This window comes from Gossypium raimondii, chromosome 10 (assembly GCF_025698545.1).
Source record: "Gossypium raimondii isolate GPD5lz chromosome 10, ASM2569854v1, whole genome shotgun sequence".
NCBI lineage: Eukaryota > Viridiplantae > Streptophyta > Magnoliopsida > Malvales > Malvaceae > Gossypium > Gossypium raimondii.
The window spans coordinates 24,956,972-24,976,959 of record NC_068574.1 but is presented as its reverse complement, the minus strand read 5'-3'; the positions used below and the strand labels follow the sequence as shown (position 1 = coordinate 24,976,959).

Genomic DNA, 19,988 nt, shown 5'->3' with positions numbered 1-19,988 from the left:
GTAAGCGCGATTTGCTGACGTGGACACAAATCGCGCCCTCTAGGACGCGATTTGCTAACGTGGCATCAGTTTATGTTTTTTAGCTTGGAAAACTTTGAAAGGCCATAACTTTTGGCTCGGTTGTCCAATTGAGACGATTTTTTTTATTTCGAATAAATTTTCGAGATCTACGCGATGACAAACTTGTTAGAGATGAATAGGGACTAATTTGTAAAGTATAATTTGTTAGTTACGAGTATAGGGACTAAAGTGTAATTATTTCAAAATTACCATGAAATTTTTGTATTTAAGAATATTTGAATGTTATGGAAGGATGAAATTGAATTTGAATTGAAAAACAAAGCTTAGATTTGAAAATATGACTATTTAGGTTTTAGGGACTAAATTGAATAAAATGAAAATTTTAGGAACTTCTCAAAAGTGGAATGAGTGACTTATACCTATAACAGGATGATATAAGACAATTACGTAAAAAAGATCCGTGTTTACTTCAAATAAATAAGGAAAATAATGATTTGAATGTTTCAAAATTCAATTTTAAACCGAAAAAATCAAAATTTAGGGGCAAAAAAGGATCTTTTTCGATGAAAAGTGTAGCAAACTGCCTTCAGCGGTTTGTCAGCGCGTAGATCTCGAAAATTTATTCAAAATAAAAAAATCGTCTCAATCGGACAACCGAGCGAAAAGTTATGGCCTTTCAAAGTTTTCCAAGCTTAAAAACATAAATTGTTCATCCACGTCAGCAAATCGCGTCCTCGTAGGCGCGATTTGTGTCCACGTAAGCAAATCGCGCTGACATGGACGCGATGTCCTGACACGTACCCTGGCATCGCGCTGACGTGGACGCGATTTTGCGGAAAATGGCCCATTCCGGCAAATAATCAAAAAATCGGCCCATTTCGATAAATTTTGAAAAAAAACGGCTTTTATTGGTCATTTGCCCTATTTTGTCACCCCGTTCTTATTATTATTATTATTATTATTATTATTATTTATGTTAATACTATGATGATTAATAATTATTGCTATTATTATTATCAAATTGCTATTTATTTATTTATTTATTCTATCATCATCATAGTGTATTATCATTATTCACTAGCATAGTATTTTTGTTTTATTGTATCCACTCGTTATTTCATCTTTTTTACCCGTTATCTTATATTGTGCTAGTGTCCGTGCCAAGTGTTACATTTAAACATATTTGTCCGTTTTTATACTATACCCGAATAAATTAAATATATACCATTTTAATATTACGTTAATTTTTGCTTGATGCATAAAAAGAATTAAGACATGTTTCGTATTTGGAGATTCGAAAGGTCGTGCCCTAACTTACGGGGTTCGACTTTCTCTTTGAGCTAAGATAACCGAACATTCCTCTTAAAATTTAAACACATGAGATTTAAATAATATTTTAAATAAAGAGTAAGTTTGTTTTCGAGGATTCGAGACGTCGTGTCCTAACTTACGGGATGCGAACTTTTGTTACCTCGAGATAAGAGAGCCTTTTACATACGTTTTGATCTATTTAAGGGATTTTACTAAAAAAAATACATTAATACAAAAATACATTAATATAAGGAGGGATCGTATTTTAAATTCTTTTCGAGGGTTTAACTTTTGACATTAAGACATTAATTAATCAATTAGTGGCAATTTTGGGCGTTACAAGGGTGCTAATCCTTTCTCGTACGTAACCGACTCCCGAACCCATTTCTTGAATTTTGTAGACCAAAATCATTGTTTTAATAAATCAAGCCATTTATTAAAATGATCAAATTACGAGGTGAGCCGGTCACACTTCATAAAAAAGATTGGTGGCGACTCTCATTTTTCATTTTTTATAAAGTCGATTTCAAAAAAAAGTTTCGACAATGATTAAAAAATAATTATTTATACAAAATAAGTTAAGAGTCTTTTTATATCTTTTTAGGAATGTTTTTAATAAAATCAATAAAATTAAACAATTTGATATTAAACATTCAACCTTTCCATTATAACAAAACATTTATTTCGTTTTTATGTAAACTTTTAAGTAATATAATCAGCAATAATCAATACTAATAATATAATTATAATATTTATTCCAGATAATATATTGAATTTTAATTCTAGTGGGGAAAAAGAATCCCGACACCGGATAATCTATCGGACGTTTGGACCGATATGGGATTACTAAGCGTGCTAGGGGATACAGAGTATTTAAACTAAAAACTACGTCGTTTTTCTTCCGATGCGTATTATTTAGAGCCAAAGTTGAAGCTGAAAAACTCAACAAATACAGTGGAACTGGAAATTGGAAAAATCAGGTTTAAATTCGAATATGTCTTCGCCTCCCAAAGTTATAATGGTAATCAATCAAACAAAGCTTTTGAAACTTTTCAATTTCAATTTCTTTTTGCTAAATGCATAAAATTAATCATAAAATAAATTTCGTCATGCTTAATGTTTAAGTTGATTTTTCTCACTGTTTTTACAGGTGGCGGAGAAGCCTAGCATCGCACTCTCCATTGCTTCCGTACTCTCTCGTGGCCAGGTATGCTTAAACTCTCTCTTATTTTGTGAAATCCCCTTGTAGTTATTCTGATTCTGTAAATTTGAACTTTGAAATATTTAATCTTGATTAGGTTTCTTCTTTAGGATGTTATTGACCATTGACTTCATCGCGACAGCAGACATTCGAAAAGAAAACGAAGTTTAGAGAAATAAGAAAATGTTCTATATTTATGAAGATTTAATTAGTTCCATTAATTTTTATTTTAGGCTACGTAAGTTAAAGCAAATTACTGGATTTTATATTAGAAAGCCCTTTAAGAGAATGTTGGCATTGCCTTCTTTTGAATTATAGAAATTCAATCAATGTTTTCAAGGGCACGAGGCACACTTGAGGTGCTAGAACCTGCGCAAGATGCAAAAAAAGCGCTCGCCTGCGTAAACCAAGGCGCAAGCACATAAATATAAATTATATGTAAAATGTACACAAATTTTAATATAATTCAATTTATAAATTCAAAAAATTGTTCAATAGTTTAAGTTCAATAATTTACTTAATGCATTGTAAAATAAAACACCATAAGAACGAAATTAAATATCATCATCAGAAACTAGCTCTAAATTTCCTTCATCTTCATCTTCTCTTGAAAAGTTTTAACTTTTAAGAGTTAACTAGGTTTTTATATAATAAAATTAGGTCAATAATTAATTAAAAAAAGTTATTTGTTATATTTTATTATATTTTTCTTTTATAAGTCAAAAAAAAAAAAATCATGGGAATGGAGAATGGAATGGCTCTTTAGTGAAGTGCACTCTTTTTGCGTTTGGCTTTGCAACAAAGGCGCCTGAAAAGCACACCAAGTGCTAGCCTGATCGAAGTCGCCTCGCCTTGAGGCGGAAATGGCCATTTGCGCTGTGTCTTAGCGCCTAGGTGCTCGCCTTGACATCACTGAATTCAATCAATGCTTGATTTGTTTGATTCTCCTTCTAATATTTGTTCTTGAGCTACATTACTAATGGCTTCTTTTTTGAATGAACAATAATCTGTTTGGAAAATTCCATACCCCTTGGTCAGTGTTGGATTTGGTTTAAAATAACATTTAGTAGAAGTAATGCATAGTGCTCTTATGTGTCGGACGCAATGCTGAATCGATCTTCTTTTCCTTTTTCTTTCTTATATTAGTTTCATTTTAGCATATTAGTAGTAATCATGAAGCATTTCATGTTTTGGTTAGGATACCATTGTCTTTTTTGTAAATGCTGTGCCAAATTTTCTGTTTTTGCCATTGAATATTGCTAGTTACTTACAAGTTCTATTACATTTGTCAGATGTCAACAAGGAAAGGTAGTACGGAAGTTCACGAGTTCAATGGGAAGTTTCTTGGCTTTCATGCCCATTATAAAGTTACTTCAGTTATTGGACATGTATTCAGGTCTTTATTCTCCCTGAAAAACTGAAAAAAAAAGAAAAAGATTGTTTTCTTTTGGTTTTCTTGTCTTATGCTGACTGCTACTTGAGGTTTTATTATATTTAGGTGCCCAGAATGCTGATGCTTTTCTCCTTTTGAAGTTATTTTATGTCTATTCTAGTTAAAAAATAGTATGACAAGGCTTGAGTGAATATTTTGATACAGGAAAAGACATTACGTAAAGTTTGACTCTCTTGATTCAGAAAGAACATATGCAGCTATATGGTGCAGTGAAATTTTGTCTAAGCAATATTGCAATTTACAGTTTGGCTCCGTAACAAAATGGCTTGTAGATGTTAGAGAACTGCTAATTTTGTTTGTTGCTTTTTTATGTTTACCTATTGTAGCCTTATCTTGTATAATTTATTATCTTGATTCCTGGTGATGATATTTTTTCCTTTTTTCTTTATTGTACAAATCTAGTGTAGATTTTCCAGCATCTTATCAAGATTGGAACGCCACTAATCCTCTGGACCTATTTCAAGCTTCAGTTGTCAAGACAGAAGCAAACCCCAGGGTATATAGTCTATGTGGCTTCCTATCTACCTTTATAATTTTCTACTTTGTTGTTCTTTTTATTGATTTTTGTGTCAACTTGGCATTACTAAAAGAATTGTGTTCCTGTTATCATGATCTCAGCAATTCATGTGATGGCAGTAGTTGACAAACATGTCTGAATTCTGGGATGTTTCGCAGCAATTTAGTGATGGAATTAAAAGTGTCTCTCTTCCTGCCATGGAAATGCCTACGCAAATTCACAGATTAGTTTATTATTATCAGATATGTCTGCCTTATGCACTTAGTGAGTGAATGAAAATTTGCACTTAAGTTGAATTGTAAATTAATTTCATACATGAGTTCTCTAAAATTCATGTCTCGTAAGGATTTGGATGTCGTTTAACTTGGAATGTTGACCTACTTAAACCCACCAACCTGCTGTAGTCACAGTGCATAAAGTATATGACAGTAAACCTGACAGTTGGAGTTGGTCGGACAGACAAAAAATTTGTTTCTCCATCACATTATGGTCCGATCTGCATTTTATTTCTTGGCGATGAGTGTGTTTAGCTCCTTGTTCTGGTGCAGTATTTCTTTAGCTATAACTCCTTTCTAAATATAAATTTCTAATAACTTTTTTGGTTAATCAGGCTCATATTTCTAAACATTTAAGTCAAGAAGCGCGTGGTTGTGGTTATTTGGTACTATGGTTGGATTGTGATCGTGAAGGAGAGAACATTTGTTTTGAAGGTATATATATATTCTTTTTGCTTTTTGTAGTTCCATGTACATCACTGTGAAGTTTGTTGGTCCATGAACTTATCAAATTATTAAGCGAATTTATGTGAGGATAAATGGTAGCATGTCTTATTCCCTGTAAATTAATCTGCATTGCTGTTTTTTAATAACTTGGGAAAAAGAAGAAGAAAGAACAAAATTATTTGTTTTTCCAATTGTGATTATACTGAATAGTGATGTATGGGTTTTCCAGTCTTTAAATGTATGAGATTTCTTGCTCGTACATTCAATGACTGAATTACAGATTTGCATGTCTTCTTATTTAACTCATTATCATCATTATAAATTTCTTGCAGTCATTGAATGTACGAGATTTCCAATGAATGAGGCAAAGAAAAGGGTTTATCGTGCTCGGTTTTCTTCTGTGACCGAGAAGGACATTTTGAAGGCTATGGACAACCTGGTGGAACCAAACAGACACGAGGCACTTGCTGTGGATGCTCGGCAAGAGATAGATTTGAAAGTTGGTGTTGCATTTACACGATTTCAAACTAGTTATTTTCAAGGAAAATATGGGAATCTTGACTCCAGGGTTATCTCGTTGGTTCTTTCACCTCTCCTAGCATTTTTTAGTTCTTTATGCATTTTTTTCCTTGGGGTTTTTATTTGCTTAATAATTTTACGCCCACAGAGAAGTTTGTGCGTGTCAGTTCTCATTTGCTTATACCAGAGTTGAGGATTACATTGTAGTTCTATTGGTGATAATATTTTATTGACATCTAAATTAGTCATTGCCTTATATTTCTGCCCTTTCTATTTTGATAATTTAGGGTCTATTTGGACGGACATATGAGGTTTGCTCTAGTGAGATTGGAAACAATGGTCATGGTAAAATCAATAGTAGGATACATGCTTGAATACAAAAGCAACAATTGCAGTGAGGTGAATTACAGGGAGAAGAGAAAATGATTATTAGAGACATTAGATTAAGATGTGTATATATATAATAAGTGAAAAAAAAATATTAAAATTATCTTTTTGTCAAATAATAATTCAAACATATTAAAATTTTAGTAGGACATAAAATAATAAAATAAAAGTTACTAAAATTAATAATTTAAAAAAGGAATAAAATTAAAAATTGTATAAAAATAGTTTGGGGAAAAAAAGAGGTAAAAGGGAGTTTTTACCGTCCTCTGGTGTACCTTGAACAACCGGATCTTTCTTTCTGCTCCCACCCTTGTTTCTTTGGCCATTAATTAACAGTTATTTCTTAGTTATCCTTCATCATTTCTAGTGTCCGGATTAAATTCAAGCTCCATTGACTTAGGGCGCCCCATGCTGTGCATACAGAAACGTCATTCTTGGTGTTGTTTTTACCTTTGCTTATTCACAATTTTTGTTTTCTGGATATTGATTTAGCTAGCTTCTTTTCTAGGTTTCTCGTTCTGTACAGCTATCTGCAAGTTTATGGTCTTGCTTATTTTTCTACTTTTAGCCTTTCATTTTACCTTTAGAGTAGGCAATGTTGATTGTTTTCTTTTTGGTTTGTCTTCTTTCTCTAGAGTTACACTGACTACTATCCCATAAAAGTGGTTTGTTTATTTTTTGCTTCGCAGCAACTGATAATCTTTTTGGCCAACTTCTGTGCACTACTTAATCTCCTAATTAATTGCTTATTTCAGCTATGGTCCATGTCAAACTCCTACCCTTGGGTTTTGTGTACAGCGTTATCTGCAAATTAATACTTTCAAACCTGAAAAGTTTTGGGCATTACGTCCTTATATTATTCAGAATGGTTACGAGCTCCAGCTAGAATGGAAACGTCAAAAGTTGTTTGACATAGATGTGAGTCCTTGTAAAATAAAGAATTTATTGATGTTTCTCTTGGAGTTTTAACGAGCTATGCTAACTGATGATTTTTGGTATATTTTCAGGTTGCTATGATGTTTCAAAAGTTGGTGACTGAGGATGGAATTCTTGAAGTAATTGATGTATCGGAAAAACAGGAAACTAAAGGTCGACCTTCTGGTCTCAACACAGTAAATCTTTTGAAGGTTAGAAGAATTATGAATTTCTCTACTTTTTTTTTACTTGTAAAAAGTAATTTTCTACTTGATTCTTGAATAGCTGCTTAAAAGAACTGTAAATTACTTCGGACATGTTGGGTGGACCATATATGGGTATAAAAATCTTTGCTTTTCATGGCTAGTTGTTACATGAATAGCATATTGATGTATCCAGTGAGGAAAGAGTGAATGTAGATTGCTTTCAATCACATAACATTCTTTTTGTAAGATGTTCTATTGTTGCGTGGCTGATTCCTTATGGACAAATTAAATCTTGCTGAATTCTCTGTTTTTGTAACTATAAGATCTAGTGTAACATTGCTGGTGTGGATGAAAATCACGGTTAAAGGCATGCAGTTTGAAAGATATGGGGAAAATTTGTGGTTGCAATGTGGGAATTTGGCATTGCTATGATTAAAAGAAGTGTGTGTTTGAGATAAAATGTCCAATATCAGCACACAATGTTAAGTTGTAAAGAAAAAGGGCAATAAAAGTAATTGATAACAGAAGCAGGTATCTTAGCATTTGCTTTTGCTGTTCCTCAAAGCGGCTTTCTTCTTAAAAATTATTGAAAATTTCAAATTTGTAATCCCAACTTTTTGGACCTTTGGAAGTAAATTTTTTAGACTCTTACATGGTTTTTAAACACCATAAGTAAATAAAATATATCAGGATAACCCTTTTTAATTTTTTTCAGGTTGCTTCAAGTGCATTAGGCTATGGACCTCAGACAGCCATGCAAATTGCTGAACGCTTATACACTCAAGGTTTCATAAGGTCCTCTTCTCTCACTGTTTTAGATTACAATGAGTTTCTTTGTATCTTTGCTTATGTTGACATTAAATATTTGAGAGATGAATTTTATAGGGATTTAAATAATTTTCACTCATACAAAAGATGATTACATAGGTATTTATACAAAGAGAAAAATCTAAGGCAGGCAAGGAATAATATACAATCCCATTGTAATTTGTTATTATGAAGAAAGCATATAGATTCTGTATCAATATTCTTGGATATGACCTGTTGAGTCTTTGGAACTGATGTTAAATGTTGTTGCTAAAGATTTAGCTATTTAGATGACTGATTTTTTTAATAGAATCATATTAGTTTTACCTAGACTCAACATAGGGTTTATGTTCAGCAGAAAGGTTTCTGCTGGAAATGAAAGCTGGATGATTTAGTACTTCTTTTGCGTTTATATTTAATTGATGATTAAAGTTCAGTACTAAACTCTGTTTTGTGGTGACTGTAAGAGTATATACTCTGAATCTTTTTCCCTTTTAGGGTTGTCAGGATTGATACGAAGCATTGTGTGTGTCTAGGTTTAAGAGGGTTGTCTTGTCTGGAGCTTAGTTCTATGTGTCCTTTTGATGGAAGTAGATATACACAGGCATGCATACTTTCATTGTATTGTTTAGACTATACAATAATAAATTAAAAACTATGTGATTAGTCTTTATATACCTAACTAAATCATGGGTTAATGGTTTTCTGAATTTGCAGTTGCTTCCTTAACTGATGTTTTGGAGCCTTGAATGATGAAAATTAGGGGTTATGGTTTAGATTCATTAATTACTAGTCCTGGTTCTAATAAGCATGGTTAAGAAAGTTTTATGATAAATAACACTGTTGCATTTTACTTCATGTATAACTGCATATTATTTTGTACTTCCTTTGTTTTCAGTAGTAATTATTTTATTTATTTCTCCTTTTGGAATTTTGGCGGTTTAGCTATCCGCGAACTGAAAGTACAGCATATCCTTCATCATTTGACTTCAAAGGCACGCTTAAGGTACTAGAGAACAATCCATCATGGAGTGATTGTGTCCAAAGACTGCTTGCTGAAGGTTATCATAAACCACGGACAGGAACAGATGCTGGTGATCATCCTCCTATAACTCCAATGCGACCAGCAACTGAGGATGTTCTTGGGAATGATGCTTGGAGATTATATCAGTATATCTGTCAACATTTTATGGGAACTGTGTCTCCTGACTGCAAATATGTGAGGTAATAGCCTAATGCGTAATCTTGTTTATTTAGTTTAGTTATTTCCAGCAGTTTCTTATATCCTATTGTGATCAATGTAAAAAATGAATGCGATTGGTGCCACTGAAACATTCTGGGATTCTAATGCATGATTAGCCATCTTCTCATCTGTTGATTTGCCACAGAAACATTTTGATTATTATTGGTTAATTATATTTTATTATTCGCTTTTCTTTCACAATATGTATCTTTGCTGCCTATTTCAGGACAAAAGTAGAATTTTCAATTGGTGGAGAATTCTTCCATTGCATTGGGCAGCGTGTCACAGTACAAGGATTTACATATATTATGCCATGGTTGGCCATAAATGAGAAAAATCTACCCCAGTTTACAAAGGGGGAGAAAATTGAAGTTTCAAGAGTGGAGTTATATGAGGTAATACATGCAGTTCCGTTTAGCGAATCATCAAGTGTTCAAATATTGATACTGATGCCCGATTTTGTAAATTCCTTAGGGTGAAACTTCACCTCCTGATTATCTCAGTGAGAGTGAGCTCATTTCTCTAATGGAGAAGAACGGGATAGGCACAGATGCATCAATACCTGTGCATATAAACAACATATGTGAACGGAACTATGTTCAGGTTTATAAATTAAGCAACTAATTTAAGTTTACCCTTGTGATGGTTAGCATTGGTATGCAAAATAGTTTAGTTTATCTTTGCATGAGATTGATATTTCATTGATAAAATGCAGGTTCAAGCTGGTAGGAGGTTGGTTCCAACTACTTTAGGCATAACATTGATAAGAGGCTATCAATGTATTGATCCGGATCTTTGTTTGCCAGACATACGCAGTTTCATTGAGCACCAGATCACTTTGGTTGCTAAGGGTCAGGCCAATCATTTTCGTGTTGTGCAGCATGTACTCCAACAATTCAAGCAAAAATTCTGTTATTTTCTTCAGCAGGTTTGAGAGCTTATGTTACTGATTTTTATGATTGCTTTTGGATATTGTAGTTTAGAATTATTTATTCATCACTTCAACTCCCCCTTCTTTTTCCAGATAGAGAACATGGATGCATTGTTTGAAGCGCAATTCTCTCCACTAGCTGATTCGGGGCGTGCTCTTAGTAAATGTGGTAAATGTTTGCGGTACATGAAGTACATTTCTGCACAACCACAACGTATGTTTTGTGGCACATGTGAAGAAGTTTACTATCTTCCTCAAAAAGGCACAATCAAGGTAACACTGAAATGCTGGACCTTTTCAAAATTTATATTTTCACTAAAGCATGTTTTGCGTGGATGTTATTCCTTGCATATAAGTGGCACATAAATTTTGTGTCTGCACAAAATCCTTGGATTAGAAGGAAAACTAGATAAGCACTATGGTAAATGTCTTCCCTTAGGTTGCCTAGTTCATCTTCGACTCCATCCCCCCACCTTCTCTCTTTTTCTTTCATTTCCTCCTATGCATGGATTGATTCTAGAATGTACTACTTCCTCATCCAAACTTGTTTCTCTTATTGGCTTTTTGGATCAGACTAAAATAAGTTTGATCATTATTTTTAATAACATCTTAAATGAATAAGATTTACAAATATAGAATTTCAAAATTTCCAGAACGTATTTCTTAAATTTTATATTCAATATGTTTTTAAGAAGATGTTTGAAGTTGAGTTTGGTAGATTGAAAAAGTCACAAACAAGGACCTTTTTGATGTAGCAAAAAAATGATTAAAAAGGTCAAACACAATGGAGCAGAGGTAGCAATACGTAACTTTAGGCGCCTGGTTCGTCTTCTTTCTCTTGTTCCCCTTGTAAAGAAACCTATTTGAAGGTGGGGCATCCCGGGGACATGACAGGAAAGATTGAAGTTGTCATCTCTAGCCATGTTGGTCTCCTGAGTGTACAATACTAGTCTTTGATTTCTTTAAAGAAATTAATCTAGAAGAAAATTAGAGCTGAATGTAACTTATGCATAGCAAATGTGATTCGATTTGATAAGTCCTTTTCTTTCAATAGCTTGATGTGCCGTACAGAATTGCATGGATTATAGTACTCTAGACTTGGTAATTTTGAATATGATACTAAAACATTGCACAAACATGACATATTCAATAAAATACAACAGTAATAAACTTGACATCTTTAAACACAGTAACTTAATATTTTGTGTTGAGCTTGTATTTACACGACTGACATGCAAAAGAACGCAAGCAATGACACAAATATAGACGTGGCCACATATTGTGTGGCAATGTTTCCGATCTTATAGGTTGTTTTGAAAGTTGATGGCAGGAAAAGCCTCAGAAGTGGCTGTATTGTCATGTCATCATATCTATATCGTTGACTGTGCTTAAGTTGTCCCTTCTGACTTGCATTTTAATTTTCTACAGTTGTACAAGGAACTTACATGTCCGCTGGATAATTTCGAGCTTTTGATCTTCTCCATGCCCGGTCCGGAAGGCAAGTCATTCCCCCTTTGCCCGTACTGCTATAATAGCCCTCCATTTGAAGGAATAGACACTCTCTTTGGTTCCGCAAAGATAGGGAGTACAGGGAAGTTGGGGAAGGGAGCAGGCATGCCTTGCTTCCTCTGCCTACACCCCACATGCCGACATTCTGTGGTGGCCCAGGGAGTCTGTGCTTGCCCTGAATGCAGCGGAACACTAGTTTTAGATCCAGTAAGTGCTCCGAAATGGAGACTGTATTGCAACAAATGCAATTGCCTTGTCTTACTCCCTGAGGGCGCTCACCGCATTGCCACCACCCGAGACCGCTGTGCTGAATGTGACTCAACAATCATAGAGGTAGACTTTAATAAGAAAACAACTCCTTTGGAAGATGGAGCTACATTGCATACTGGTTGCATTCTTTGTGACGAGTTGCTTCATTCACTTGTGGAGGTGAAGCATGGTAAATCATTTGGCCGAGGCTTTGGTGCAAGAGGAAGAGGCAGAGGAAGAGGAACAGGTAGAGGTAGAGGTGGATATAGGGGAAGAGGGCGCACAGCTGGAAAAAAGGTCGACCCTAGAATGAGTTTCCGAGATTTTTGAACTGTATTTTCTGTTAACTTTGGCTTTCAAATCCGTTGGTTTTTAGCCGGAGAAGTGTACAGTTTTTTTTTTTTTTTGCAAGTAGATTCCTGCTGTGGCGAATCTATATCTTCAGTTCATGAAAAGAAGTCCTTAAAGAACTTAACATTTTAGGCCAGTCAAAATTACTCGAGAATTTTTCCTTTGAGGTCTCAGTTTGAGAATTAACAAAAATTATTCAAATTTAAATTATATATATTTATATTGTGTAGGTTTTTTGTACCATTATTGTGTTTAAATTAGTTCATACTATAGAATTTTTAAATAATTGTGTTATTATTAATTTTTCATGTTCATGTATTGGTATCATATTTGTTTTTATATTTGTAGTGTCGTCTTCATATCATGTACTTGTATATTATTGGATTATTTAGGTTGAAATGATAATCATCATTCATCAGCTCCACATTACTATTTTTCAATGGAAAACAATAGGGATGATCCATTAGGTGTGATCTAATCTAAATTCTGAGAAAATCCAAAACCCCTTTTGGTGTTCTTATTGTATTGCAATTGCCATTGAACTAATCATTTGATGATTCCAGGAACAATTAATAATCAATTCAGCTATTCTACAATGTTTTCCACTTTCAACAGGGGAACTTTACCACTAGATGATGAATCCCTTCCACCTTCCTTCGCTTTACCCCATAGTACAGCATAAAATCCCATTGATATTATAATTGCCCCAATAATACTGCAAATTGAAGATAAAATATATGAAATTGGTAACATGAAAGCTATGGAAAAGAGAATTTTAGTACCTTCCAAGATGCAGAGAATCATCAAGGAAAATTGCACTCATAAAAGCAGCAATGGCGATTGATACAGGGCTAAAAATTGCAACGTATACAGGCCCTTTCAAATGAAGGCCCCATGTGACCACAAGTGAGCTAAAGGATTGGAAAACACCCTAACACAAAATACACACATTCAAAATATTAAATACGAAGTTTTCCATATATTTGCCTATATGTATCTACCAAATTATAGTTAATTATTAAGTTCTTACTGAGTATAGTACTGCAATGACTGCAACACTAGGCCTTAGTATCCAAGAACTCAACTTAGGTTGTGTTATTAAGGAAACAGGTACAGAGATAATTGCTCCACATAAGTTGTAAAACAATGCAACAATCAGCTCAGCTGGGTAAATCTCCAATACTTGGGTCTGACAAGTTTTCGAAATCCAAATTTTAGTTCAGTTTATACGAAACTTTTGAGTTGTAGGAGGGTAAAAGTATCATGAGACCCTTATATTAGTAGTCGGATTGTATTTTGTCCCTTCTATTAAAAAAAATAGGTAAATTAGTTCCTGTACGTTGAATTAATTTTATTAAAAATTTCATCAATTTCTACATTAAAAATTAGTCCGTTTACACCAATATGAGTAACCCAAGACACTCCACATGAAATTGTCTAGTTATTCTATCTGTCACGTCATTTTTTAACAATAAAAATAGATGAAATTTTTAATAAAAAGGATCTGTTTGCTCTCTGATATAACATATTGAGACTAATTTGTCAATTTTTTTAATAAAGAAAGCCAAATACAATCCGACTCAACAGGGATTTCATGGTACTTCTACCGTCATTGGACATGTATGATTTACCTGAACAATGTACCAAATTGAAAATAGAAGATAGGCAGTAGCAAGTAAGATCCCACTAATGACCCAATTTGGCTCTGAAGATTCCAAGGGCCATTGAACTAAAACTTTGGGACCTTTGTAAAGAACAACTAGTAATGCACCTGAAATTGATGCTATAGTCCCTATGATTTTAGCTTGACTGCTGGAGCTTCTCAAAGCTACTGTTTCCAATCTTGTTGATTATAAAGTATCAAATCAAAGGGAGAAAACAAGAAGAATTAGGTTTGGTTTTATTGAATTTAAGATAAGTAGAAAGAAGAAACCTGAAAAGAACAGCAAGTATGAAGGTAAAAGCTGGTTCAAGATTGCTGATGGCAGAAGCAAGAGTTGGGGAGCTATAATCCATACCCTTATATGCACATATTTGAGCTAAATACCTGTCACAAAAAAAAAAAAAAAGTTATCTAGTTTTCATTTTCCATCTTCAAATCTTTTCCAAAACTGAAAAGAAAAAGAAATTCAATTACCCAATAAGGCCAAGAAGGAAAATTCTAGAGCCAAGGTGGAATTTCAAAGAGGGAATCACTGTTCTACTACTGCATCAAAAACAAGCAAAACTCCAATGGTATTATGTGAAAACTGGATGATGATAATAAGAAGAGAAACAAAAAGGAAAACCTGGGAAAGATGAAGGATAAAGGGAGGAGAAGAAGAGTTCCAACAGCATAAGAATAAGTGATGAAGATATAGCGGTTCATCCCCTTTGCTGTTGCTTCTTTGAATAGAACGTTTAACCCTACATTTGTGCACTCCACAGCAACCATGGCTGTCAATGGCAGAACATGGTTGTAACAGTACTGCATTCTACTTGCCATCTCTATCTCCTCTGCTTTCTAAACTCTTCTTGGTGGCATTCAATTATTATTACACAACATCAAACTGTGGTGTGCTTCTTACTTTTGTGGTTGGTGATCATATCCCATTCAACCTCCACTTAAAAAAACTGTGTTCCTTGCATCAAGGAATAAATTGACTTCAAATATGAATATCTTCTTTTATATTTTATTTTCCACTGTACTTTAATTTAATGGATTCCACAAGGGTTAGTTAGCAGGGGCGGCACTAGGTTGGATCCATCAAATGGTAAATTTATAGTTTAGCCCTTAAAAGTTATAGAATTTAGGTTGATATAAAAATAATATTGCATTTTGACTCTTTAAAAATTTATAATTCCATTATATCTCTTTCAAAACGAAAAAGTTATAGTATAATCCCCAAAATTTAAAAATAATATAATTTTAAAATTACATTTTGTCTTTTTTAAAAATTATAATTAAATTCTAAAAAATGGCTTTATATAGTGTATGTGTTAGGTATGAATACATAAATTTTCTTTTAAGTTTTTAAAAACATTTAATGGATCATAACATATCATGGTTGTTTGAATCGGATCAAATCGATTAAATTAAGAAATTGTTGAGATACTGATCCAAAAAAAGCTTTAGATTGATTAAACCTACTGAATTAGTTGAACTAATGAATCAATGATTTAACTGGTTCAATTACCAATTTAGTTTGAAAAAGCTCAGAATTTATCATCACATATTCTTTAAGATGGTAGTAATCATGTTCCTGGTATAGAGAAACCATAAGCAATCAATAGTTTCTCCTTTACAACTTGGTTACTTCTTTTGAGTTAAAGAATGATTTTGGTGATGAATTAGAAGGAAATTAAGGAGTGGCAATGAGTTGTTTTATAATCACAGATATAATAAAAATGGAATATATGAAGAAGATGAAAAATAGGGAAGAAGGAAGAAAACGCTGCAAATATGAAGGTAAAACAATAATCGATTATAAGAATGCATGCCATATTAATAATTATGATAAATCATTTTAAATATTAGCATAGATTTTTATAATTCATAGAGAGGAATTTGTTGCTATAATTATTATTTTATTCATTACTAAACTTTAAGTTTATAGTTTGATTTTAATGTTTGTATGGATTACATGCATTTTGTTAAGACCAAATTAGAAAAGTATATTTGCCTTTTTTCTTAACTGTGGTACTCATTATTTTTGTTACCGAAATGAAAAAATATAGATAAATAAGAGAACAATAAGAATTCTTACTATTACCCTTTAAAAAAATCGATAACTTATAAAAATTTGTAACAATCCGTTTTTCGGTGGTATCGAGAACGATGGTTTGAATTTCATTTTATGATGATCGGGTTCATCAATATTATTATTTAATATTTATGAGTCTATTATAATATTATATTGAATTTTGATTTTGTAATTTTATTGAACGGATAGTTAACTAAGGTACAAGTGTAACGACCCTAAAATTAGTGGTGTCAAAAAATGAGGTATCGAGACCTCATTTACGTAAATCGAGCCCATAAATATTTAATATCAATATTTATGAAGTAATTATATAAGTGAATTGAATTTTGGATAGATAATTTTGACGAATTAGAGACTAATTAATGTACAGGGCTAAATTGTAAAATTAGTAAAAATTAATCACTACGAATTTTAATTAATTGAAGGACCAATTAAATATTTTGACCCTTTTAATATAGTGGATGGTAGTGGTGGACAAATTTTATCCCCAAAGTGATTAATTAAGATTAATGTTAATTAATTATTAGTTAATTAAGTTAATTAAGAGTTAAACTTAGTATATATATTAAATTAAAAGAAAAAAGATGACAATTTTGGCTTTATCTTCTTCAATCTTGCCGTGGGTGGGTCAGAAAGAGGGTTTGAGCTTTTCAAGCTTTAGTCCTTCAATTGATCGGGAATTGAATCAATCAGAGAATAAATGAGGAAATAAGAAAATTGCAAATTAGTCTTCACCACCTTTTTTTATTATTATTTTTGTCAGGTAAGTTCATTTGAGACTTACTTATTTAATTCATGATATGATTTTATTATATCATTTTACTTATTGGTTTGAATTGCTATGTAATCTTGGTGACTTAGGCATTAAAAGGATTAAATCGGAAAATTTGAGATACATGATAAATACGAATATATCATAATATCGAATGGATGTAAAATTGTTACATGAATGAATGATATGTACATGGTGATGATACAAATATGGAATTGATATGAATTCAATAATTGTAAATGAAAAATATATAGGAATTTTCCTATATAATCCATCACCTTTTACTTAAATTTGTTGTAAAAACCAAGTAATTGTTTAATAAATTAATGAAATATGAAAAAATATGAAATTAGGACATAGAAATTATTAAAATATGATTTTATACTTTATTATATAGTTTTCATGCATAAAATGACTTATTTTATGTTAATTTGAGCATATTATATTTTTAAGCTATAAAGTGGGCCATGTATGATTAAATTAAATAATAAAATATAAATTTATAGTTAATAATTCATTTTTAATATTTTATTAATAAATTGGGTTTTAATTAATTAAGTAAATTGATTAACTAAAGTGGTTAAATTATATTATTTGGTCCTCTAAACTATCTACTATTTTTGGATAGGTCTAAGAGTTTTCTTCTAATTGCAAAACCGTCCAAATTAGGGACCAAGTCAACCCAATTTTCAGCTGCACATGGATGTCATAAACCATTTTTTGGTTTAATTATACAAAGTCCTTGAAGAGTTAAAGAAATCAGAGATTTTCCCGAAGATTTGCTGATGAACGAGTCTTAGTCCTGAGTTGTTGTGACACTCAAATTGACCAAAAATCAAGGAAAAATCAGCCACCTTTCCTCAATTCAAGGGGCGGCCACTCTTGGAGGAAGTTTCAAAGGATGGACACTCCTACTTTTACCAAACTAGCTCTATTGCCTCACCTATAAATAAGAGATCATTTCTCACTTTTTCAATCATCCCTCATCCCATCATCCCTCAGTCATTCATCATTCTCTCAACTCTTTTAGCTATCTTTCCCCTTCATCATCCTTGCGTAAGGATTTTAGCAATTAAGCCTTTTAAAAAAGCTTTGGTCGGCCACCTTGGAGAGCCATCAGCAAAGGAGTAACGCAAAGAAGCGAAGGAGCCTCGTCAGTCAGAGTCTTGGGTGACAACCACTCTGAATTGGATTTAATATTTCTTTTCTTTAAATTTAATTTAAAGATGTTTGCTATGTGTTCTTTGTTCTTGTTTACAACAATTTAAATTTATTTAATCTAGGATGATTATTTTGATTAAATAATATGTATTTGATCCATGCTTATAATGTTTGTGCCTCAATCGATCATGTTTTCAATTAAAATCAAGTCTATATTTCGTTCATACGTGATTGAACTACACCTGAATTAGCTGAGCGATCCTAACCAGACAACGGCTAATGGACGCATAAATGAAATGTGCGTGCTTAATTTAGATCCTAACCCGATTGAATTGTAGGTTGCATAACAACTCTAACCAACTCTGTTATCTGCATAGTTTTTAGATTGGTGTGATTAAATTGTTTCAAACCTAACATGTCTCTGTTACCTCACACGAATGCTAAGAAACCCTTAGTAAATAAGGATCAGTAAAATACGTATTTACTAAGTAAAGGATTCCAAAAGGACCTAATGTGGTTTCCAAACTAATGAAAGATTGAGTTGCCATAGAATGTTTTTCCGAATGTTATTAAGCATGTTGATAATAAATTGAGTTTAATTAAAGTAATTGTCCTAGTTTATTTATGTTATAATTGTTGCAAATTGTGTTTAATTTTACTAAAATCTATTTCATTCATATAGTTTGCATACTTAGGATAATTTACATTAGGGATCATTGCATTTAGTTTAATATATTTTAATCACCACTTCTCAACTATATTGTGTTTTTATTTACCAAATTGTTAATATAATTTTACAAATTAAGTGACTTAGCACAAATACAATCCCTGTAGAGACGATAACTCGATACTTACTTATTACTTGATAACGACTGTGTACACTTGCACAAACCCTAGCGTTACAAGTTTTTGGCACCATTGCTGGGGATTGTCAACTGTTGCCATTGTCATTTTTCATGAAATTATTATTTCTAATTTGATTTATTTCTAACGTTACTAACTTATTCTTTTTAATTTTTGTGATTTTTTTCTCAGGTGTTTATGAGCATAGATCGAATCATCGATTTACTCCCTGTAAACCCTGAAATTGAATGAACTTTCAAACAAAGAAGACGTGAATGAACAACTCAAAGACAAGTCGAGGTGGACCTTGGAAATTGGAATCAAGACCAAGGTAATGAAGTCGATCATGTAAGAAATCCCATCCTCATTGCCGATGATAGGGATCGATGCATTAGACAATATGCTGTGCCACTTTTCAGTGAGCTAAACCCAAGAATTAGAAGGCCATATATTGAGGCAACCCAGTTTGAATTGAAACCTGTGATGTTTCAAATGCTAAAAATGGTGGGCCAATTTAGTGGTATGCCCACGGAAGATGCACATCTCCACCTTCGATTGTTTATAGAGGTGAGTGATTCATTCAAGATAGTCGGTGTGACTGAAGACGCACTGAGGTTGAAGTTGTTTCCGTACTCATTGCGAGATCAAGCACGAGCATGCCTCAATTCATTGCCACCAAGTTCCATATCTACATGGAAAGAATTGGCAGAGAGATTTTTGGTTAAGTATTTCCCGCCTAGTAAAAATACTAAGTTGAGGAACGAGATCACAACTTTCCAACAATTAGATGACGAGTCTTTGTATAAGGCTTGGGAGCGATTCAAGGAGTTACTTCGTAAGTGTCCTCTTCATAGGATTCCTTATTGTATCCAGTTAGAGACATTCTATAATGGTCTCAATGCACATACAAGATTGATGGTAGATGCTTCCGCGAATGGTGCAATTTTGTCTAAGTCTTATAATGAGGCTTATGAAATCATCAAGAGGATCGCAAGTAATAACTATCAATGGCCAACAAATCGAACAACTTTAGGAAGATGCGTAGTCGGAGTTCATAAAGTTGACTCCCTCACTTCGTTATCAGCTCAGGTATCATATATTTCCTCTATGTTAAAATAGTTAACCTT

At 32.9% G+C, this 19,988-nt stretch overlaps 2 protein-coding genes and 1 non-coding gene across 6 annotated transcripts; 1 reads left to right on the top strand and 2 right to left on the bottom strand.

Moving 5' to 3' along the window:
- The first annotated feature begins 2,207 nt into the window (after positions 1-2,207).
- Positions 2,208-12,585, top strand: LOC105777087 (DNA topoisomerase 3-beta). Of its 3 annotated transcripts, none has more exons than XM_012600149.2 (15): positions 2,208-2,353; positions 2,483-2,539; positions 3,826-3,929; positions 4,389-4,482; positions 5,114-5,213; positions 5,558-5,801; positions 6,887-7,049; positions 7,139-7,258; positions 7,968-8,047; positions 9,005-9,283; positions 9,529-9,697; positions 9,777-9,905; positions 10,018-10,230; positions 10,327-10,506; positions 11,662-12,585. In XM_012600149.2, exons 1-15 carry the CDS (start codon positions 2,327-2,329, stop codon positions 12,319-12,321), a joined length of 2,619 nt encoding a protein of 872 aa, XP_012455603.1. In that variant the 5' UTR covers positions 2,208-2,326; the 3' UTR covers positions 12,322-12,585. The 3 variants fall into 3 exon arrangements, with proteins under 3 accessions (XP_012455603.1, XP_012455604.1, XP_052477896.1); XM_012600150.2 differs by having other exon boundaries at positions 2,243-2,353; positions 4,394-4,482; XM_052621936.1 differs by lacking the exon at positions 2,208-2,353 and adding an exon at positions 4,605-4,767 and having other exon boundaries at positions 2,494-2,539; positions 3,826-4,482.
- Positions 12,586-12,826: 241 nt separating this feature from the next.
- On the bottom strand, positions 12,827-14,996 carry LOC105777088 (WAT1-related protein At5g40240). 2 transcript variants are annotated; one of them, XM_012600152.2, is made up of 7 exons: positions 14,631-14,996; positions 14,480-14,548; positions 14,276-14,389; positions 13,974-14,184; positions 13,373-13,531; positions 13,125-13,273; positions 12,827-13,057 (listed from the first exon to the last, which is right to left on the bottom strand). In XM_012600152.2, the coding sequence occupies exons 1-7, from the start codon at positions 14,825-14,827 to the stop codon at positions 12,928-12,930; spliced, it is 1,029 nt and encodes a 342-aa protein (XP_012455606.1). In that variant the 5' UTR covers positions 14,828-14,996; the 3' UTR covers positions 12,827-12,927. The 2 variants fall into 2 exon arrangements, with proteins under 2 accessions (XP_012455606.1, XP_012455607.1); XM_012600153.2 differs by having other exon boundaries at positions 14,480-14,545.
- Positions 14,997-19,611: 4,615 nt separating this feature from the next.
- On the bottom strand, positions 19,612-19,718 carry LOC128034242 (small nucleolar RNA R71). Its single transcript, XR_008190372.1, has one exon. It is a non-coding gene; the product is annotated as a small nucleolar RNA R71 (small nucleolar RNA).
- Positions 19,719-19,988: the final 270 nt, after the last annotated feature.